Source organism: Corythoichthys intestinalis, chromosome 15 (genome assembly GCF_030265065.1).
Source record: "Corythoichthys intestinalis isolate RoL2023-P3 chromosome 15, ASM3026506v1, whole genome shotgun sequence".
NCBI lineage: Eukaryota > Metazoa > Chordata > Actinopteri > Syngnathiformes > Syngnathidae > Corythoichthys > Corythoichthys intestinalis.
The window spans coordinates 19,247,877-19,272,500 of NC_080409.1; the positions used below are offsets into that span (position 1 = coordinate 19,247,877).

Here is a 24,624-nt window from a genome sequence, read left to right on the forward strand (position 1 = left end):
TGTTGTTTTTTTAAACTAAATATCAGAAATCAATTAATGATTCTAAGTTAAAAATGATAGACATTTCAAATAATAAATATAATTACTTACCTTATTTTTATGACTTGGTGGAAACAAAAGCAATTACGCAGTGTCAGTAAACGGGGGTCTCCAGGGTAAAACGGAAAAAATTAAAAATAGTTCGGGGGCTTATGATGCGCCATGAAACTACTACGGCAGCATATAGACATATTGTTCTATCAGACACAACAGTTCTTTTGCTTAAATTACAGCAGTTTATTTAAAAGAGGAGTGCAAGAGATGAAACTGCTTTTTCAGCCTTGTCTGTGTTTTCCGCCATATACATGTGTTTTTTTATGAGCTGGGCTCAAAGATCTAAAACATCTACACACACGACAGGCTATTTCTCTCAAATATTGTTCACAAATCTATCTAAATCTGTGTTAGGGAACTATTCTCCTTTGTCCAGACAATATAGCAGAGCTGAAAAGTGTCGCAAATTAAGATGTTGATTAAATAGTATGATTATTGCCAGAGTAATCTGGCCACAATGACAGGCCATACAGTGGGGAGAACAAGTATTTGATACACTGCCGATTTTGCTGGTTTTCCCACTTGCAAGCCATGTAGAGGTCTGTAATTTGTATCATAGGTTCTCTTCAACTGTGAGGGAGGGAATCTAATACAAAAATCCAGAAAATCACATTGTATAATTTTTAAATAATAAATTTGTATTTAACTACATGAAATAAGTATTTGATACATAACCAACTAGTAAATATTTCGGCTCTCAGTTCTTTTTTAAGAACCCCTCCTGTTCTCCACTCATTACCGGAAGTAACTGCACCTGTTTGAACTTGTTACCTGTATAAAAGACACCTGTTCACATGCTCAAACAAACAAACTCCAACCTCTCCACAATGGCCAAGACCAAAGAGCTGTGTGAGGACATCAGGGATAAAATAATAGACCTGCACAAGGCTGGGATGGGCTACAGGAAAATAAGCAAGCAGCTTGGTGAGAAGGTAACAACTGTTGGAGCGATTATTAGAAAATGGAAGAAGTTCAAGTTGACTGTCAATCTGCCTCGTTCTGGGGCTCCATGCAAGATCTCACCTCGTGGGGCATCACTGATCATGAGGAAGGTGAGGGATCAGCCCAGAACTACACGGCAGGACCTGGTCAATGACCTGAAGAGAGCTGGAACCACACTCAAAGAAAACCATCGGAAACACATTACGCCGTCATGGATTAAAATCCTACAGCGCAGGCAAGGTCCCGCTGCTGAAGCCAGTGCATGTCCAGACACGTCTGAAGTTTGCCACTGACCATCTGGATGATCCAGAGGAATAATGGGAGAAGGTCATGTGGTCGGATGAGACCAAAATTGAACTTTTTGGTCTAAACTCGGCTCGTCGTGTTTGGAGGAAAAAGAAGGATGAGTACAACCCCAAGAACACCATCCCAACCGTGAGGAGGAAACATCATTTTTTGGGGCAGCATCTCTGCCAAGGGTACACGACGACTGCACCGTATTGAGGGGAGGATGGATGGGGCTATGTATCGCCAGATCTTGGCTGACAACCTCCTTCCTTCAGTGAGAGCCCTGAAGATGGGTTGTGGTTGGGTCTTCCAGCATGACAACGACCCAAAGCACACAGCCAAGGCAACTAAAGAGTGGCTCCGTAAGAAGCATCTTAAGGTCCTGGAGTGGCCTATTCAGTCACCAGATCTGAACCCGATAGAAAATCTATGGAGGGAGCTGAAAGTCCGTGTTGCCCGGCAGCAGCCCCGAAACCTGAAGGCTCTGGAGAAGATCTGCATGGAGGAGTGGGCCAAAATCCCTGCTGCAGTGTGTGCAAACCTTGTCATGGACTACAGGAAACGTTTGGTATCTGTAATAGCAAACAAAGGTTTCTGTACCAAATAATAAGTTCGATTTTTGTGATGTATCAAATATTTATTTCATGCAATTAAATGCTAATTTATTATTTAAAAAATCATACAACGTGATTTTCTGTTTTTTTGTATTAGATTCCGTCCCCCACAGTTGAAGAGAACTTATGATACAAATTACAGACCTCTACATGCTTTGCAAGTGGGAAAACCAGCAAAATCGGCAGTGTATCAAATACTTGTTCTCCCCACTGTATGGCCTTTCATTGTGGCCAGATTACTCTGGCAATAATCATACTATTTAATCAACATCTTAATTTGCGACACTTTTCAGCTCTGCTATATTGTCTGGACAAAGGAGAATAGTTCCCTAACACAGTTGAAGAGAACTTATGATACAAATTACAGACCTCTACATGCTTTGCAAGTGGGAAAACCAGCAAAATCGGCAAGGCAAGGCAAATTTATTATATAGCACAATTCAACACAAGGCAATTCAAAGTGCTTTACATCACATGAAAACCATAAAAATCACATTTAAATCAACACAACGTAAAAACCAAGACAAAAGATCGCATTTAATCACAGAATAAAAATAAATACATAAAAATAAAACAAAAATAGAAATAAAGCAAAAACTACTACTACTAATAATAATTGAAATCAGCAATGGAGATAAGCACAAGAGGAATAGAAGGCAGGTAGATTGAAATATATAGACAGTTATGGATATGCAGTGCTAAACAAAAGCGTTTTTAGCCCTGATTTAAAGGAGCTAACAGTTTGAGCATACTTCAGACGTTCGGGTAACTTGTTCCAGAGGTGAGGAGCATAATAACTAAATGCTGCCTCACCCTGCTTGGTTCTTGTTCTTGGAACATGCAGAAGACCCGTTCCAGACGACCTTAGGGGTCTAGATGTCTCATAGGAATCTAACAAGTCAAGCATGTATTTTGGTCCAAGGCCATTAAGTGTTTTGTAGACGAGCAGTAGTATTTTATAGTCTATCCTTTGACTCACTGGAAGCCAGTGTAGCGATTTCAAAACCGGTGTAATGTGGTCCAGCTTCCTTGTATTTGTGAGGACTCTGGCTGCAGCATTCTGTACTAGCTGCAGCTTCCTGACTGATTTTTTATCACGACCTGTAAATATACCGTTGCAGTAGTCCAATCTGCTGAAAACGAATGCATGCATAAGTTTTTCCATGTCTTGTTGAGTCAGAAGCCCCTTAATTCTGGTTATATTTTTTAGGTGGTAATAAGCGGATTTAGTGACGGACTTTAGATGGCTATCAAATTTTAGGTCTGAGTCAATAATTACGCCAAGGTTTCTGACTTGATTTGTAGCTGTAAGTGACATTGTGCTAAGTTGGCTGCTTATCTTTGACCTTTCCTTTTTTGGCCCAAAAATGATCACCTCTGTTTTCTCCACATTTAACTGGAGAAAATTCTGGCACATCCATTCATTGATTTGATGAATGCATTTACTCAGGGAGACTAAGGGACTATAATCATGTGGGGACACAGAAATGTACAGTTGTGTGTCATCTGCATAGGCGTGATAGGAGATGTCATACTGTTCCATTATCTGAGCTAACGGAAGCATATAGATGTTAAATAAGAGCGGTCCAAGAATTGACCCTTGAGGGACTCCACAAGTGAATTTGGTTCGTTCTGACTGATAATTTCCGATTGACACAAAGAAATCCCTATCATGTAAATAGGATGTGAACCACTGAAGAATAGTGTCAGTAAGCCCTACCCACTGTTCCAATCTGCTGAGTAGTATGTTGTGATCAACCGTGTCAAATGCGGCGCTGAGATCCAATAGTAGCAGAACAGATGATTTGCCTGCATCGGTATTCCGACGAATATCATTTAGGACTTTGATAAGCACAGTCTCGGTGCTGTGTTGTGGCCGAAATCCAGACTGAAATGAGTTAAAAAGATTGTTTTGGATCATAAAAGTCTGGATCTGTTCAAACACAACCCTTTCGATAATTTTCCCCAGGAATGTCAGATTTGATATTGGCCTGTAATTACTAATGGTTGAGGCATCCAGATTAGGTTTTTTTAGGAGAGGTTTTATTACTGCAGTTTTTAAAGTCTGAGGAAACTCTCCTGTTTGGAGGGAAGTATTTATAATCTGAAGTATGTCTGGGGCTATGCAATGAAAAACAGTTTTGAAAAAGTTTGAAGGAAGGATGTCAAGGCAGCATGTTGTGGGCTTTAATTTCGACACAATTTCTGTTAAAGTGGCATAGTCCAAGAGGCTAAACTGTCTAAGATTGACGTGGGGGACATGTTGGGAGGCATTTAGTGTAACATTTGTTAATCCGGAGTTGCACACAGTCTGTCTAATCATTAGTACTTTGTGTGTAAAGAATGCTGCGAAATTATTACAGGACACCTCAGATGCCAATTCCTGAGGTATTGATGCTTGTGGGTTTGTCAGTTTGTCAACAACAGAAAATAGTGTGCGAGTATTGTTGGTGTTTCTACTAATGATCTCTGAAAAATATGATTGTCTAGCATTTTTCAGTTCCTGGTTGTATTTGCGAAGACTCTCTTTGTAGATATCATAAAAAACTAGGAGTTTGTTTTTTCGCCATCGGCGTTCTGCTCGTCTACAAACTTGCTTTTGTTTTATAGCTAGTATGGCATTTCTCCAGGGTGATCTCTTCTTTCTTGACAAAGTTTTTGTCTTAATCGGGGCAATAGTGTCCATTACAGTCATCACACCGGAACTGAAACTATTTACAAGTTCTTCCACTGGAGCTATTGTAGGGGTTAATAATGAGGCATAGGCCTGTGTGAATAACGCACATGTGTTATCACTTATGTAACGCTTCCTAATAAACTCTGTTTCCCTTTTCAGAGGATGGACAGGGGTGGTCATTTTAAACATAATGCAGTAGTGATCAGACAGAGCAACATCATTCACTGTGACCTCAGAGATGTTAAGACCTTTGGATATTATTAAGTCCAGTATGTGCCCTCTGTTATGTGTTGGAACTGTGACATGCTGAGATAAACCAAATGTATCCAAAATAAGAGTGTGACAATATCTCGATACCGCGATATATCGCGATATTTTGCAACCCGATGGCTTATCGATATGCTCCCGCCAAGAATCGATACTTTTATTTAACATATTGGCCATACAATGGAGTATGGATGCTGTAAACTGCTCAATGTTTGTTGAGCAATTCCTTGGCGGTCCACTAGGGGCGCTCGGGAGTAGCGGTGAGGGTAAAGTGCGCACAAGTTGTCTAGAGAAGGAGAGGAAGCTCCAAGTGGGTTGAAAAAATAAAAAAGCTCCGTGAGAACGGTGGAGGAAAAAATGAGAAAAATATTGCTACAAATCACACATGGGGACACACTTTAGATTTTCCACCAACAAGAAAGGAAGTAAGGTGAACAAGGACTTTGCTGTATGCAAGAATTGTCTAAGAAAAATAAGTTTCACTGGGAGCTGGTGACGTAGTGGACACCGGAGTTTGTGAGCTTCGCTTTCATCACTTGAGGTAAGAAAGTTTTGCAATGTAATTGACTTTTTAATTTACATGTATTATTTTGATGACATTTGGTGTTGAATGATATAAAATAACCCAGGACCCTAAACTGGATGAAAATGAATATCGAACAAGCCCACATGAATTTACCGATTTATTTGAGAACCAATTTCCATCTAGTTTACTACACAAACTGTTATTACTGTCATTTTGATACAATAAGCTATAAAAATGGTTTGAATAGGTTCCAAGATATATAAAGTGATGTGCATGATAATTAATGTAGCCTACATATTAAAAATAGGTAATTATTGAATTTTTAATTTCTATACATTCAATTCATATTTTTAAAAATTCAATACTTCCAACACAAAAAAAAATCAGGATTTCAACTCAAACGCTATGAAGTAGCTAATATTTTTTGTTTTATTTTGTTGTTTTTAAGGTGAGAAAGACTGTGACTGAGCAAGTCTGACATCTTAAATGCTGAAGCAGATAGCGGAAGTGCTCAAACCAAGCAACAAAGGTCATATACGAAGAAACGACCCACCAATTTTATCATTGCGCCACTCCAAGCTCAACTGCTGACACCTACGGCAATTTTTATTTATTTATTTATTTAAAGATTTAAAACTTTAAAGAAATTAAGGGTGCCATTCATCATGATCTCTCCAAGCGATATCAGTGGTCGTGGTTGGTTTCCTCTATATATGCAGGGGCACAATTTGCAGATTTATATTTTACAGCAATGTTGCACAGAAAAGGTGTCACTGTTTAATAAATGACTTAAACAGTATTTTTTCTATTTTTAAATATCTTTTTTTTTTTTTTCCCGTTTCAATAGTTGTATCGTAGAATGTCATGTATCCAATTTCTGACCAATATATCGATAATCGCTGTATCGTGATATAATCGTTATCGTGAGCCTTGTATCGCGAATCGTATCGTATCGTGAGGTGCCCTGAGGTTCCCACTCCTAATCCAAAATATTTAAAAGCTCTCTAGCACATCCTTCTTCAGGATTATCAACATGAATGTTAAAGTCACCCACTAAAACAACACAATCAAAGTCCATGCACACGGAAGACAGTATTTTGGTAAACTCATCAAAAAACATTGTGTTATACTTCGGTGGTCTGTAAACTGTTACCAAGGCAGCTCTGCAAGGGCTTTTTAGCTGAATGACAATATACTCAAAGGAATCAAACTGACCACATGAAATATTCGTGCATTGAAAACTGTCCCTGATCAGACTGGCAACCCCACCTCCTTTCTTATGGGTTCTTGGCTCACTAAAGAAATTGAAGTTTGCGGGGGTTGCCTCGATCAGAACTGTCGAACTCTTATCTTGATCTAACCAAGTTTCTGTTAGGAACAACATGTCAAGGTTATGTTTGCTGATAAAATCATTAATTAAGAAAGATTTGCCAGCTAAAGATCTAATATTTAGCAGAGCCAATTGGAGATGCCAGACTGGATTCACTGGTGAGTTTTGGGAATGACATACTACGGTTAACAGGTTGGCAGAGTTGATTGAACGTTTTTTATTTCTCACCAGTCTAGCCCTTTTTTTGTTGTTTATCACCACAGGGATTGTTGAGCATACATACTGTACTCCATAAGCAGTGTATCAAATACTTGTTCTCCCCACTGTATATACATAAACATTTATTTATATGCGTTTTTTTTTTTTTTTTTAAAAGAAATAATAATACATTTGCAAGAAAATTTTTTCTAAATTGTGCTACCACTGAATTAATGCTAGTGTTCTAATTCCACCTACGTTACTTTGTGTTTTGAATATACTACTTACCTTTTGACTGCAGAGCTGAATAAATCTTTGGGTTCATGATGTCTTTCCTACAAACAAAAAGGCACCTATCAGTTTTGTTTCATTAATATTTGGAGTACCATAGTTTTTTTTTTTGAAAGAATATAATGGAGTAAAATGTAACACTCACTCACATGGGTGACAATGTATTCTGTACAAGGTAAACAATGAATACTTACAGTACCTTAGAAATATAAAACATTTTTGTGACTATAACGCTACACATCACATTAGATTATGTATTTGGGTATTATGTTCTGTTTTTGGTATTTAGAGGGGGTGTGTACCACCCATCAAACATCTGAATTGATTTTGACGTTTTTATATTGTAATTCCTGAATTGTAAATACATCATAGTTAAACCTCTTAAATAAACGTCCACACTTAAATCCCGTCTTGTTTACTCAGAAACCCATCTTGGGAGTCATTAGAAAGAGAATCATCAAGACTATCATTGCCACGGTATTTCTGGACCAATGTTTAACCAAAGTTTGAACAGTAAATCAAGCAAAAAAATAATTGACTCCTATTCTAATTGTGAAAAAATGACTTCTGAAACGCCATCATTGAAAAACAGTCGAAAGTCTGTGTTGCCAGGATCCCATAACTCTGCTATGTAAATGCGTGACCTCCGAAGCGGCTTTGATCTAACTCCATGCATATGCAATTAGGCCCCCGGATCCACTATAAAAGGCAGAGTCTTTAAAATTATATCATCACGGAGGCCATTCATATCCTCAATCTAACTTCAGTATCTTCCAGGTTAGCATACATATGCAGGTTTAGCCATATGGCAAATTTGTGTGCTCCTACTTCATAGTGTTTTTGTTTTCACAGGAAAAGAGAGAGGAAGATGAAGCTTTTAAGCCAGTCACGTGTTTCTTCATTGCAAATTATTCCTCTATAGTGGGACAAATAAAGGTTTTCTTGCCGTGTGTTAGTATTCATATCGATGACCTTTTAACTCATCTTCTCCCTCACTCTCATTCTATGCTTTAGCTAATCTTGGGACAGTCAGCTGTACATTGAGAATAATAAGCAAATTACATAGGCTGCATTCCAGTTGATCACTTTCAAACAATAAATTGTTGCTTTGCAATACATAAAATACTTTCCTTGTACTCACAAAGTAGCACGTATGAATGCGTTTGCTGGCTGTGTGCTGTGCAATGCTATGTATCATGTGAAAAGGTCTTAAGAATGTTCGAAAGAGTTGAGTTGTCAAAACCCGATGAAAGATCTACTGCTACTATCTTTGCATAGTTTAAATGTACTAGAAAACTTTATAAAGTGCCTGTGACACGAAAAAGCATGTTTATTTCATAATACACGCGGTATTTTATGCCCCTGAATGATATGGACCGCTTGGATGTGTGTGGGGATGTGTGTGGAAGCAATCGCTATTTTTATTTAGTTTTTTGAATCCCGCGCCATGAAAATGAGTGACTTCCGGCTTCGGTCTTGCATTGAGGAGGAGGGCGCTGTGACGTGTACGGTAGAAGACATCCTCTTCACGCTACAGTGTACTGTTGTGTATGAGGATGAAGGATTCAGCTGATTTTGCGGATTAATACGTTTATTTTTCGCATCACGCCAGCCAAATGGCTGCAGAAAAATCATTCTGTATGAGGGAGAGGCGTATGCGCCTTTTTGGAGTTTCAAAATGTTCCCATTCACCGTGGATATTGGCCAAGCCCTACTACTGTGGGACCATTGGACTTACGAGGAAGTGAGTAAACATATTGTTTTGTATTATGTCAAATACGAATACAGCGATTACAAAGTAAACACTACAAACTTCCTTTAAATAAAGGACTACTTACGTTTGATCATTGATAGGCATGTAAAAAGCTCTCCTAATGCTCATTAGCAGCGTGCTGTACAACAACTCCAAACACCCTCCTCCGGGGAACGAACTGTAAATTGCTCTCCGCCGGGCGGTTTGCCGATCCGCAAAGACAATCGACAACCGGGTCGTCATGTCAAATAATCCAGGCTAGTTATGTGTGATTTTCTGCTTCGAAGACTTTGAAACATCACTCGGTTCGGGTTAGCATGTCGGCTAGCTGTCACGCCTTCTGGTTTGTTTACATTCTCCGAAGCCTGGGAAGGGAAATGACATATGTCCGATTTAGGTGTCATGAAATGTTGTTCGGGAGGTGCGACAGTAAAGGTGAAGTCGACAGTTTTGACCATTATGGAGTAATTTTGCCATGTCGTCCTGAATAAATGCATTTTTATTATTTCATATTCCATTCAGCACAAGACTGTTATTTGTCATGACCATGCCATTTATTTAGCAATTGGGGAAATACTTGGATAAAAAGAATATCCCGTAAAAATATTGAAGTAAAGAGACAGAAACAATGACATTTTGCCGCTCTCTTCGTCGCGTTTTCCTCGTTGTGAATAGTTCCCCCTTGACGGGCTGACTGGTCCTTCTCAAGCCATTTATATGGCTATTGGGGAAAAATACTTGGACAAAAAGAATATCCTGTAAAAATATTGGAGTAGAGAGACTGAAACAATGACATTTTGCGGCTCTCTTCGTTGCGTTTTCCTCGTTCTGAATAATTCCCCCTCAATGGGTTGAAAAGTAAAACCGATGAGCCCAGTCTACCGCTGACGTCATCCACCTGTTGGGGATGCTAAAGCCCTATAATGGTAGGCGTGGCTAACCGGCAGATTAAAAGACTAATTTCTCGTCATCTGTGCTTTGCTAAATTGTTGTATATAGTCGAATCGTCTCAAAATATGATTCTAATTCACATAATAATGCCATTTAAGACTTTTTTTCTCGTGTCATATGCTCTTTAATGTAATACTTCTAAATGGAATAATGAAGTATTAATATACACCTAACCATAGAACAATAGAACAGCCCATTGTCCCATTAATTTTGGCCCCTTTAACAACGAAAGACACACATGCAAAGTGATGTAAATAATACTGTTCAAATGCATCGTGGAAGTCTGTAGTTGGAAGGAATCTTGTAAATTTCAATTCAAATCCAGTCTGATGGCGTTTAGATTAAAAAAAGAAAGCTCAAATATAGATGGACCTAACTGTATAGTGTTTATATCAAAGGTGGAAAGAATCCAAAATAATCTACCCAAGTAAAAGTACTGTTACAATCGTGAGATTTTACTCATGTAAAGTTAAAAGTGCTTTAGAGGGATCCACAGATAGAAACTAAGACCTGTAGTACATAAAAGATAAACATTATTATGAGTTAAAAATAGTAAAATATTGAAACCCCTCTTGTATTTTCATTTTTATACAATTTGTAAAATTAGTTTAACTAGTAGGTCGCCATTGTTGTTGACGTCGCAGGGCGGTGACGTCACATGGTTACGCTGCCGGCTTCCAGAGTATGACTAGCGACATAAACGTCATCTGTTCAACCTTTCAATTTGAACCCGAGAGGAACATTAATGAGCATGACAGCACTGTTGATAGTTCACAAAACGAGCAGCAAAAGCAAAATGAAAGGAGAGACGGGATGTGACAACTGTCATGTTGGAGTAAGGAAAAAAAACGGTGTTCTGCCAAAATGTGCTACACTGGTGAAACGTTCTACAAGAGGCGAATGTCACACCGTGGTGCGGTACTGTCGTCTCATGGTAATTTCCTGCTATATTTTGTAAGTCTTAAGCTCCTTGTTTCAGAGCACTTGCCCTTCCTCATGTCCTCCCTAATCACCTATTAGTTCCACCTGTTCCCCATTACCTTCTGTGTGTCTATATAGTCAGTCTCCCCTTTTTTTTGTGCCAGAGTGTCATCGTCTACCGTTGTGTCACCCCAGCTCACTTCTTGCCCACAGCCATAGAAAAAAATCCGATCTTGAACCTTTTGTAAGCATTTCTGAGTTTGTTTGCTACCTTGTGTTTTCGATAACATTTTTGCCTTCCTTGGTGAAGTGAATTTTTGTTGGAGAAACCTGCCTTCTGATTGTGACTCTTTTGTAAGCATTTGTGAGTTTTTTTGCTACTTTTTGTTTTTGATAACATTTTTACCTTCCTTGGTGAAGGCTCAGTGCGAAGGACCTGCCCCTCAGAATTCCCTCAAAGAAGCTGGCACCGCGTTTTGTTGGTCAATTTCCAAAAACAAAGCTCGTCGGACCTGCGGCTGTCCGCCTTCGCCTGGCTCGCTCCCTTCGTGTCCATCCCACCTTACACGTGAGTCGGGTCAAGCCAGTCGTGGAGAGTCCCATGGTTCCGGTTATTCCTCCTCCTCCGCCTCCAGTGGTCATTGACGGGGGTCCCACCTACACAGTAAAGAAGCTGCTGGTAGTGCGTTCCAGGGGTCGGGCCGGCAGTATCTGGTGGACTGAGTGGGGTATGGTCCAGAGGAGAGGCAGTGGGTCACGTCACGGTTCATCTTGGACCCCAGCCTTATCACTGACTTCCACCGAGCCCATCCCAACCTGCCTGGACCATCTGGTAGCCGGTCCAAGACTGGGGATTCTGTCACACCATGGTGAGGTTCTGTCGTGTCATGGATATTTCTTGCTTTATTTTGTAAGTTTTACCCTCCTTGTTTCAGAGCACTTGCCCTTCCTCATGTCCTCGCTAAACACCTATTGGTTCCACCTGTTCCCCATTACCTTCTGTGTGTTTATATAGTCAGTCTCCCCTTTGTTTTGTGCCAGAGTGTCATCGTCTACCGTCGTGTCACCCCAGCTCACTTCTTGCCCACAACCATAGAAGAAAATCCGATCTTGACTCTTTTGTAAACATTTGCCTTAAGAAAATACTTAAACATAGTAATATCAAAAAGGGTGGTTTAAATATACTGGATACAATGACTTCCTAAAATTAAAAAAATGTAGTATATATGTATAGAACATTTAATGTCAAACAAGTAGGCTAACATTTACAGTGACAGAAATAAAGTGTAGCAGACGCTCTCCATCTCCATTGGCATCGGTGAATATTTACCACAGACAAACCACCACCAGACGTGACCAACTTAAGATTCCTCGCACATGTTGTCTACATTTTTACTCCTGTTTTGGTCAGTCTTCATTATTTTAATTTCGCATTGGCTAGAATTGAAAAGGCTGAACGGTTGAGCTCATCGTTACAGATAGCCGCTATAGCTGGCGGCACAAGAACAAAATGCGACCTAAACAACAATAGCGACTTACCTCGAAATAATGGTTTGAAAATAATTGGCAGTTTAATATAATATTAAAGTTTACTGAAATTAAAATAAAGAATATGGAACCAACATCTCATTTTAGTTGGGGTTCCTTTTAATACTTAATTAAAGCGCTCCACAGTATAAATCACCCCCCCCCCCCCCCCCCCAGACAAACAATTAAAAGAAAAACTGTGATTATAGTCGAAAAAATACGGTACTTATAACATAAGCACATTAGTAACGGTACCCATTAATTGCAAAAATAAAGGACTGCTCGCAATGTTATGTAAATTACGTTTGTCATTCTAATTGCAACGTTGTCTCTCGGTAGCAGCCATAGCATTTATTTTGGCAATACTAGAAAAACTTATGCCCAGCTCAGACTACATTCTGCATCGTGGAGAAATGTGGCTTGTTGTGGCCGACGTCTTGAAGTTTGGGAGGGTTCCCTACACCTCATGTAGTGTGACATACAGTGTTCACTAACTGTCGATCAAGCGTATCGGTGGCCTCACGACCACGTCGCAGGACGTCTGGCGTGTCAGCATTCCTGCTCGAATGCTGACACACCAGACTTCCTTCGACCATGTACGTGAGGCATATTTGAAAAATACCTTGATAACATGTGGGTTTGTGCGATATATTTAATGTGCTAATCTTTACATAATTGAACCACATATTCGTGCTAAGGTTTACTTCAGTACTTCTCAAATAGTGGGGCGCGCCCCCCTGGGGGGGCGCAGAGCGATGCCAGGGGGGGCGCATGTGTCCTCGGGGAACATGCTTTTTTCTTTTTTGCCGGACTGGAATAAAGTGTACTTGCACATCCACTCAGTGGGTGGCAGTGGCGCTCTCATTTTCAGAGTGCGTGCAGTATTTTTGAACGAAGGAAGAGCACTCAGCACACAGAAAACAGATATGAAGAGCAGTGCGCCGCCGCCGTTTTCGAAAGCCGTTTTCCGACCGGACTCACTCACGCAGCGATCCACTGTCTTGTCCGGTTCTCACGTCGCCGCCTGAGAAGTGCCATTTTCGGCTTGGGATCGTCATGACGACCGCCCTCACCTACGGTTCTACCTCGGCCGCCGAGAATGCGCTTTTTTCATGCCGTTTGCCTTTTAGCTTTGACTTTTAATACAGTGGGGTGATGAGGAAAGACTACTGTTTACTGTGTCTGAAAATAATTATAGCGGACTGCCAGAAGCCAAATCAATTAAGACGCCACTTAAAGACATTCGACCCCAATCTCATTGATAAGCCACTTGATTGTTTTTCAGCGAAAACGTGCCGAATATTGCCAACAATAGTCCTGCTTTGTCAGTGTTATATCAGTAAACCAGTGAGCATTGTTAGCATGCTGATTGCAAAATGACTCCACACCATTGCAAAGGAGGTAATACTGAGTGTGAGCAGCAAAAATAAAAGCTGTCCTTCTGTCCAAGGACACTCTTTTTTTTCCTTTATTCATTTTTGTTTTTTCGGTCAAATTTTTTGGCATATTGTCCTCATGAGTAAATGTTTCTAATCAATTTGAATTTGTTATTATTTACGGATTTTATTACATTTTATTTTTCTGTATCAAATGGTCAAAAATACCTTGAGTGTATTTTTACAGTTTGAATGTGACTTTTTTTTTTTTAATTCAGGCAAATTGATGCACGTCAAGTCTTCTCTGTTACAAACAAAACAATGTTAATAAAGTTATACTTTATTATAAGTTGATCTGTTACTTTTTTTCTTTATTAGAAAAAAAGGACACAATGTTAGGCAGATGCGTATTTATAATAGTAATTTTATAGACGAATAATACTATTTACAGTGGCGGCGGAGAGTTTGGGGGGGCGCGAAACATTTACGTCTTGCTTGGGGGGGCGTAACAGAAAATAATTGAGAAGCACTGGTTTACTTGGAGTTTTAGGCCTCTCAAACAACCCTTTATTTTTCTGGTTATTCTCTCAGGAAAAGAAACATGTGCCAAAACTAAATTAGCTGTTTTTCGTCTCCTCTTGACCAAATAATTGTTGGACTCTTCGGGGGGGAAAAGGTCCTAAAATGGCCGTTTAAGATGAACTTTTCTAGATCCCCCCCCCTTCGTTTTTTTTTTTTTTTTTTAAATTCAAATGCAATTAATTGCAATCTTCCACTGTATAAATTTTGATTAAATCCTCCCTCCTCCTAAAATCATTTTATTTTTCATTCATTCATCTTCTGAATCGTATATCCTCACGCGGGTCGTAGGAGCCTATCCCAGCTAACATTGCGCATGAGGCAGGGTACACCCTGAACTGGTTGTCAGCCAGTCAAAGCGCACATAGAGACAAACAACCATTCACACAACACGCTCACACCTATGGACAATTTGGAGTGGTCAAAAAGTATAATATTGGTATTCGATTAAACTCAATCAAAATTAACTATTAAGCCTCTAATTAATTATAATGTTTTATATTATACATATCTATATACTGTATCTCTCTCTCTCTCTCTATACATATATATATATATATATATATATATATATATGTAAATACAGATATATTTACAGTATTTACATCCATTTGCATATACTTTATTAGATTCTAAAACAAAGTCGAACAGAAATAATGCTTACAAAGCATTTAGCACTTGCTTAAAAGACAGACTGAGTGGCAGAAAAAATGCTTTTGTTTACCCTTTTTTTTTTTTTTTTTTTTTTTTTTTTTTTTTTAAGCTGCTGCCACCCACACGCAAATGTTAATAGCTCAACAGCACTTTTGCACAGTGGAGCTTGTCTAAAGGTAAAGGTAGACCAATCACCTCATCATTCCCATCAACTCCTACTCCCATCCCTGCGATGACCCCCGCACAAACAATGTTTAGGCTAAGCTTGGATGTACAGTACTCTAACAGGCCTGAATGGAAGCAGAATGTCGCCCTTAGTGGGGGCAAACAACGAGAGGCAAATTGAGTGCACCATGAGTGGGAACAGTCTAACATGTGAGTGCTCTCTGCTGGCAACGAGGATGAACTGCAACTGAGAGGAAGCATCAGTAATCTCAGCACAATGGAGACGGTCTGTCCAGTGGAAACCACATGTGCTGCTGTTTGATTTCTTATAGGAGCAACGGTGACATACAATAAAAGGACTTTTATTTTTATTTATCAGTGTACCCACATACCACAGTTTAAAGCGATGTAACAAGCAACTATGCTTAATGTTCACAACAACCAATGAACTTCAAAATCAAACGGGATACAACAGAACACAGTACATAAACTCACTCTTTCACTCACTCAATCCCCCCCCCCCCCCGAGACTGCAAATGATTCATGATGAGACTTATTGTGGGACAATAAAAATAGGCTTACAGTATTGTCAGTGTAATTTTTAAAGGCTGACTTTTGTTTTTTTATATAACCCCTATATTAGATCGCATAATAATATTAGTAAATATATAATATTTAATAAAACGTTCACGTGTCCCTAAATAATGTAAATTATGATGACATTAAAGGGAAAAAAAACAACAACAACAACAAAAAACACAGTATACTGAACCCAATATAAAACTGAGCTGGCCAGCGATATGCCAGCATAATATTCAAATAAATGTCAATTCTAAAATCTATTTAAATGACTTTTTCCTGTCATGCAAAATAAACAAGAAAAACATAGCAATATAATAATGTTGCCCTTTACTTTATCTTGAGCAAGCGTTGTTCTTGTTTCTCATCTGTGGACCTCCCCTTCCCTCAGTTCCTTTCTCTTAGCTCTCCGGTCCTTCCCTCCTCCCAGCGAGCCGCCTGACATCCACACAAACACATTGCCTACCCTCACGAAAGCGAGCGCTTCTGATTCTGAGTGATTTGAGGTCGAATGTTTGAGCACATCCTGTTGTCCAAGGCAAAGCTGTAAACCACTAATTGTTGTGTCAAGGTTTTTGTCAAGCAGGCACTAGGCACAACAATAACACCAGCTGATGGTGAGAGGATCTTTTCCTTGTGCGAGAGTGTGTGTGGTCATGTGCTGACGATTAAAAACGGGAGGAATTTAAGAAAAGGTATTTGAAATTGGCAAATAAAAATAAGGAAGGCGTGGTCTCTGAAATGTTCACAAGAGAAAGGAGCACAATGTTTCTTTGCACTAGAGGAAGCAGTGGCATGCACTTGCATACAAAGGGGAACAAGTGGTCTTTACATAGAGTGCAGCTGCTTATTTAGACTCACTCCTTCGTGCATTATTCCTTTCATCCCCACTCAACCACAAAGTGATTTTACTCCAGCATTCAAAAAGACAGCCAAAGATTTGTAATGGGCAAATCCTTAATAAATGTTGTAGATCAGTTGCTTCCCAACATGTCACAATACAATACACACATTTTATATGAAAAAAGACTATTCTCTCAAATTCCATAATAGTGAACTGAGCACATATAAATGTGTTAAGAGTATCTCTTTGCATCTTGTATAGACTGCATGTATTTAATCTGTAAAGCTTATTAAGGCTTTGGTCATTGCTATGCAAAGCAGCACCCAGTGCTTTTCTCTCGCTTTTCATCCAAGTGCAGTGTTTGGCCAATAGGACTGGCCCCCCGCCTCTCATTCTGCATTCATAACATGCAACATTTGCACAATGTATCTCTCAAAGGCCCTGAATAGAAGGCCTTAATACTCATGTAAACAACTGCAAACCAATTACTTAATGAATCAGGCCCACACATAATGAGGAGCCTCACAAAGAGTTATAAATGCATTTTTGCACCAAAGCGTCTGCTTTAAACTACAATCCCCTCTACTGTAGTCTAAGCTTAACAGACAAATCATAATTATTGTCTAGAACAACACGGGGTAGGGCATTTTTGTATTTGGAGTCCAGCTTCATGCTTCTTTTGATGTCACTCATCAGCTCACTGACAAACAAATAAAGCAAATAATGAAGAAGAGGACAGGAGTCGGCAAAGAGGGAAAAAAAAATACTCAAGGATGGAGGAACAGGGGCAAAGAGATGGAGAAATGGTAAAGAGCGACAAAGTGAGGCAGGCGCAAGCAGGGCAGATCGTCCTGCAGTGTTACACTTCTGCTTGAGTACCGGGCTTCTGGACCACTTGTAGGTGCATTTAAGTGCAAGGAGCGACTGAAATAAGTGGGCCGTTTAGAACTAACATCCAGGAGAAACCGAGAAAAGAAAATGAATGACCAGAGGATGCATTTAGGGTGAATATAGCACTTCTGAACACAGTTTCTAACCATAAAGAGATGAGAGGGTCAATCATTTGAGCATGCATAAATCACCATTTGATCAGCGAGATTAACTTGGATACAAGCTGCACCGCTAGAATACTGTTTCGCAGAATTCTTTTTTGTTCTGTGAGTTTTGTCTAATCACATATATATTTTGTGCTTCCAATGCAAATTAATAACATGGGGACAGGCAACATCTAAGAGGGTCTGGGTCTGAAATTGGCTCATGTTTATTAAAGAGGGTGGTCCATTGCGCTGTGGCTGCCAGTGGAAGACATCAGCAGCTATGAGGACCACAATAGAGTCAGCCCATTAGCCCTTCCCTCAGCTAATAGGAAGACTGAAGCGCCTGTTTGCCAGGCCGGGGACATACAGCCCTAAGCCCTTGCATCAACGTGCTGCCCAGTAATCACATGAAATCAGAGAAGATTATTCCTCATAACGTTTACGCAGCCATTACAGGAGTCCAAATGGGTTTTGTGGCGAAGAGGTGCTCTGAGGACCTGATAGGCAATTGCAGATTTGATGAAGATGTGTTGATATTCAAATGTAAGCACAATGTCGTATCTTCTGTGAGACTGCTTATCATTAAATGTTCTTGTGCAGTCCACTTTGAGCTCTGATTTGAGCGGTTTCAATGCATTTGATGATGAAAATTGAAAGGACGCCTGTCTTTGTCAACACATCTTTGGAAGTAGTTACCCTTCATGTTTCTTCTTGACATGATGTGTTTGCATTATTACAAAGAGCCTGAAGACAGTGATATTATGGGATCAAATTATTTTGGGGGGTTACCGTTTTGATTTTGATTCCTGAAATGGGTTTTGAACCATATCAATCGAGTGAGAGGACCTTTGGGGGCCTTTTGTCTTTGTGAGCAAGTTAATGGGTGGTTCCCCTTTGATCTTATGGAAATTAACAGGGAATTATTAAGAGTAGCCATGCAAATGTACATCAACCACTTTGGTGTCTGGTGGTCCATTTCCTGTGGCCCGTTGAATAACAACAATGTTCTTACCGAGGGTAAGGGTCTTGATGTGAGGAGCGTTTGGCCCGCCCAAGGTCCACTTCTGGGCCATGATTTGTTCCTTGAAAGAGCAAACAAGAGCAGATGAACAAAAATATTAGATAAACCACATTAAGAAACTTAAATTCACCAGAATTAAAAGCAGACTGAAATGTTTAGTACTTTGTTCTGGTGACAACAGTTTTTTGGGATCTGGTTCATCACATTGGAGTTTTTGTGTTTTCACAGAAATTTTACAGCAATTACTATAAATACAGTGCACCGCAAATTATTGTTTTGAACTGGACTGCTCAGCATCTCTAAGCAGGAAGACAATTTAAATAGTGTGAAATTTTGTTGCATCATAGAAAATTGTAAGCTAGACATAAAATTGTTAAACAGTTTGGCCCCTTTACCTAAAAGTTTGAAAAAGGCTACCAAGAAACAAAAAAAGTCATTCAAATTTGTACTAATAACAGTGACTTCGGCTACGTTCAGACATCATGTCTTAATGCAACAATCTTTATTAATTTTTAAAATTTTAATCATTTGTGCAACTGTTCAGACCACCATTTTAAATAGTGGCTGTTCAAGTATCATACCTGTATACTAGTTTGCACTCTGACATACACAGAGCCTAAAATGATGTAAAAGCATGAAAACAAATGACTTCACGTGCACCCTAATCATAATGGGTTTATTGCTCGGCACTATGTGCAGCTCATTGTAAAACAAACATCCCCAATCATATTACTGATTGGAGGCTTTGGCTTCCTTAAATCCAGTTTTTAAGGGTCTTGATTTTTCTTCTTTTTTACGACTGCGCTTTAGGCTAGCCCCTGGTCAGAAAGGCTAGAACACGCTAGCCACAAAGGTTGGATCCCTCAAGTTACCCTTGTATTGTTTTGTCCCTAAAATACCTACAGTGGGGCAAATAAGTATTTAGTCAACCAGTAATTTCTAAGTTCTCCTACTTGAAAATATTAGAGAGGCCTGTAATTTTCAACATGGGTAAACCTCAACCATAAGAGACAGAATGCAAAAAAAAAAAAAACTCCGAAAATCACATTGTTTAATTTTTAAAGAATGTATTTGAAAATCATGGTGGAAAATAAGTATTTGGTCAATACAAAAGTTCATCTCAATACTTTTGTTATGTGCCCTTTGTTGACAGTAACGGAGGCCAAATGTTTTCTGTAACTCTTCACAAGCTTTTCACACACTGTTGCTAGTATTTTGGCCCATTCCTCCATGCACATCTGCTCTAGAGCAGTGATGTTTTGGGGCTGTCGTTGGGCAACACGGACTTTCAACTCCCTCCACAGATTTTCTATGGGGTTGAGATCTGGAGACTGGCTAGGCCACTCCGGGACCTTGAAATGCTTCTTAAGAAGCCACTCCTTTGTTGCCCTGGCTGTGTGTTTGGGATCATTGTCATGCTGAAAGACCCAGACACGTCTCATCTTCAATGCCCTTGCTGATGGAAGGAGATTTTCACTCAAAAGCTCTCGATACATGGCCCCATTTATTCTTTCCTTTACAAAGATCAGATGTCCTGGTCCCTTTGCGGTAAAACAGCCCCAAAGCATGATGTTTCCACCCCCATGCTTCACAGTGGGTATGGTGTTCTTCGGATGCAATTCAGTATTCTTTCTCCTCCAAACACGAGAACCTGTGTTTCTACCAAAAAGTTCTATTTTGGTTTCGTCTGACCATAACACATTCTCCCAGTCCTCTTCTGGATCATCCAAATGCTCTCTAGTGAACCGCAGACGGGCCTGGGCATGTACTTTCTTCAGCAGGGGGACACGTCCGGCAGTGCAGGATTTGAGTCATTGGCGGCGCATTGTGTTACTGATAGTAGCCTTTGTTAGTGTGGTCCCAGCTCTCTGTAGGTCAGTCACTAGGTCCCCCCGTGTGGTTCTGGGATTTTTGCTCACCGTTCTTGTTATCATTTTGACGCCACGGGGTGAGATCTTGCATGGAGCCCCAGATCGAGGGAGATTATCAGTGGTCTTGTATGTCTTCCATTTTTCTAATAATTGCTCCCACAGTCTTTACACCAAGCGTTTTACCTATTGCAGATTCAGTCTTCCCAGCCTGGTGCAGGTCTACAATTTTGTCTCTGGTGTCCTTCGACTGCTCTTTGGTCTTGGCCATAGTAGAGTTTGCAGTGTGACTGACTGGAGGTTGTGGACAGCTGTCTTTATGAGTTAAAACAGGTGCCATTAATACAGGTAACGAGTGGAGCCTCGTTAGACGTCGTTAGACCTCGTTAGAAGAAGTTAGACCTCTTTGACAGCCAGAAATCTTGTTTGTGGGTGACCAAATGCTTATTTTCCACTCTGATTTGGAAGTAAATTCTTTAAAAATCAAACAATGTGATTTTCTATGATTTTTTCCCCCCACATTCTGTCTCTCATGGTTGAGGTTTACCCATGTTGACAATTACAGGCCTCTCTAATTTTTTTCAAGTAGGGGAACTTGCACAATTGGTGGATGACTAAATACTTATTTACCCCACTGTATACAAATACAACAGTAACAATGCCAATGTGGTCTTGACTGAATTTTAAAATCCACTTCTATGTGACTTATTTAATTAAATCACTGTATTTCTCATGAAAACGGGGTCTCACAGTTCTTTCCTACTATGGAACATATTCCTTACCTGGGGGGTCATTCTCATCTCCGTCTCCTTCCTCTTCAGAACTCTGCAGTCGTTCTTGCATGGCTGATAGCTTAAGTAACTGATACGCTTTTGTCTCTGTTCAGACACACATACACACACACAGCTAATCAAATATTTGCTTAAAAGCCAGGTTTCCTATTTTCAGAGGTTTCTGTGTTTGATGAGCGAACATGCTTCAGTAGCCGAGTCTTGAAATCTCAAAAAGAGTGGGCGACTACATAAGCTTAACTGATGATTGAAGACAAAATATCAATCTTAGTGTCTCCACAAGACAGTAATCAGTAGTCCTATTTTTTCAGAAACCCCACCAGGAAGATGATGACTAATTTTCTATTGAGAAAAATTAATAATTACCTTTTGGCAGACAATATTTAGCAGCTATAAAAACCACCCATGTTCAAATGCAAGATTATTGTGAAAACAGAATAGGACCAAGATCAATAAATCCATAACCTTTTCGGATATTAAGTTGACCTATAACCGACAAACGTAAGGGGAAAAAACTCACTGAGAAAGTGGCTGTGTTCAAAATCTATCTTTCACAATCATACATATAAAGAAAAAAATAATCTGAAAATATGGGGTGTCGTGTGCACACTAAAGAAGAAAGAAAACATAACCAAGCAAATGGCTGCAATATTCCAAAAAATGAAAAATCTAAGGGTGACGGCGGGTCCGAATACTTCCCGTATGAATTGTATGTAATGCCTTGGAAATTGTTTTCTACCCATAACCTAATTAATACATCTGTAAAATGAGAACCCTGGTTGATCTGTAGACTACGGCTTGTTCTGGGAGATGAAATATATCAGGAAAAGCATACTAGAACGTCTGCATTTTATTTGGGTAACATCAGTGTGTGATTCCTGTTGAACATGAGTTTGAATGAAAAAAACTTGTCAAATAATATGTCTTGGTCTCATTTAATCACACAAAAAATTAAAAAGGCGTGTATAAACTCTTTAATATCTATTGTGTGTTGAATGTTAAAGCGGACGTAATAGATTTCAATGGCAATATCAACTGACAGATCATTAAAAAAAGTTAGAGAAACAAAAACAATTTTGTCAGCTTGAATGGAAAAAAAAATCCTCATTTTCCTCCTCGTTTTTCTTTTGTTTGTCTTTGATTAGGCAAAACAAATTGACTCATTTTGCTGGATATGCATGGTAGGGTTGCTCACACATGAAACACTCAGTGGGAAATCTGGTAGCTGAGGGGAGCATAAGCTCACTTTACATTTCAGAGCAGCAGAGGGACGGGCACACCAACTGCTGCAGGATGCCTTCACAGCTAGTATTTTTCCAAGTCCGACTGCCTTACCGCACCATTATTAGATAGATAATGAGAACCAATGATAGATTTCTTGCACTACCCACTTTAGTAGCTGGACAATTAAAGCAAAGTAAATTATTCTAGAATAATGAATGATCGATTTTTCCTTAAAGCCTCAGTCCGGGGCAAAAACGTGGCTAGTATTTTCGATGAGATCATTAGAGAGAACCAGTACTGCTCTTCAGGTGGGACTTTGACCCTGGTTTCACCTTGATCATGCTGCGACCGCGAATGTGTAAAAAGGCCTATTATTCACTGCAGAGGGAAGCAAACAAACCAGCACACAAGGAAAGTGTGAATGCTGGGACACTGGCGATGCCTTTTTACCTCTAATAGGAACACTTTTCACAGGGCTTTCGTCGTGGCTCTCCTCTTCAGTACTTTGTAGTTCTGTAAGAAATGGAAGTGCATACCGAGATACATTGGCAGGGGGAAAAAAGAGAGTGGGGATGGAAATGGGAATGTAGGGTCTTTTTATTTAGCTCTGAATAGAATAAAGAGTTGTATGAAAACCAGGCAGCGAGGGATTCATAAAAAGAGGCTGAAATTGATTTCTTTCATAAAAATTGAGAAATTTTCTAGTGCTCTGCAGGGGTCAGTTTTTGTGTAGAAGGAGTAAAATGTTTCCCTCCTTATAGTCTACATTGCATTTGTGAAAGAGTAAATGTGTCAATATTTAACATTGTATGAAGCCAATAGTAATTTGTCATAAAGCCCACATATTATACTTTTTAAACCAAGTTAATTTATTAATCATCTGAAGTTACTATGTGCAACTGAGCATGTTCCCAACACCTCAAAGAGGGACCTTGAAGTTGGAGGTGGAAGCTCAGTGTTTGTGACGTAGAAATAAGCGTGTGATGTAGAAAAAACCTGAAATTCGCAGCGGTCTAACAGCCAAACAACAAAATTACAGGACCATTTTTCTGTTTTATTGGCTTCTAAGAGGTCCCCGTTCATTAATAATGCCATATATTAGGTTAAATAGGGTGAAAAAGAATAATATTGTGGGCTTTATTTGTGAAATAAAATAAAATACTTAACTTGTTGTGTCATTTTCAGTCAGATACAATGGTGCAGTGAACTTAAATCACTTTTCCTGACCTTGGATCTGTTGCTTTTGGATCCTCCTGGCAGGCTTCGCATCACCACCATGAGCTGGGCGAAAAGGAGGGCCACAAGAACAAGTAGAGTCACTCTCCTCATCTGCTGAGGGGCACTCCTCACTGGACCGGGAAAGAAGTGTCCTCAGCAGCACTTTGGCCTGCGAGCAGCACAAATTAAAACCAAACCATTAATTGTTCCCATTCAGTGAAGGAAGTGTTAAATTAAACTCAGACCGATTAGGCATTTCATTTACTTTGGCCATGGCTGCTCACACAGAGGTGCAGCTGCAGATTGTGTATAATTAACACCGAGAGAAAATAAAGCCAAATTCTCTCACTCGTTTAAACTGAAAGAAGATTATTTTGCACACTTTTGTTTCCACTCTCCCTCTCAATCACATTCTTTTTTCTTCACACCCTCTCTTCTCATCCATGAGATTAGTGAAACGCCCAAGAATGCAATCATCCTGGCGTTAATGTGCAACACGTTCCGCATATCTTCCCTCTTGGCTGAGAGCATTGAGAAAAACTGCTCTCTTCCTCCCTCTCCAGTTCAGTTTTTATAATCTTTGGGGATATGAGGGTACACAATTGAGAGCCGCTGTTTCGGGAGGTATCAGACACTGACTGTGTTCCTACATCTCCTTTTGCCAAAATCCAGCAACCATAACCGTCTCTATTTTTGTCAAAGACATGCCCATTTTCTGCTTTATAATGAGCACCTATGGGGAGGCAGGATAATGACAGCGATCAGAATGATTGCAGCGGTGACAAATTGAATGTACAGTGATCCCTCGCTACATTGCGCTTCAAATTTTGCATTGTCAGTTCATCGCGTATTTATTTCAATTTAAAAAAAATACAGTATTTTATTTAAAA

At 39.6% G+C, this 24,624-nt stretch overlaps 1 protein-coding gene across 3 annotated transcripts in view; it reads right to left on the minus strand.

Annotated features, from left to right (window-relative positions):
* kiz (kizuna centrosomal protein) overlaps positions 1-24,624 on the minus strand; it is an 89,201-nt gene that overhangs the window by 22,759 nt on the left and 41,818 nt on the right. For all 3 annotated transcript variants that reach the window (XM_057858989.1, XM_057858987.1, XM_057858988.1), the window contains 5 exons: positions 23,744-23,903; positions 22,967-23,029; positions 21,284-21,379; positions 18,625-18,694; positions 7,224-7,270 (listed from right to left, as the gene is read on the minus strand). In XM_057858989.1, the coding sequence (XP_057714972.1) occupies positions 7,224-7,270; positions 18,625-18,694; positions 21,284-21,379; positions 22,967-23,029; positions 23,744-23,903 (436 nt within the window). The remainder of the gene's footprint in view (positions 1-7,223; positions 7,271-18,624; positions 18,695-21,283; positions 21,380-22,966; positions 23,030-23,743; positions 23,904-24,624) is intronic.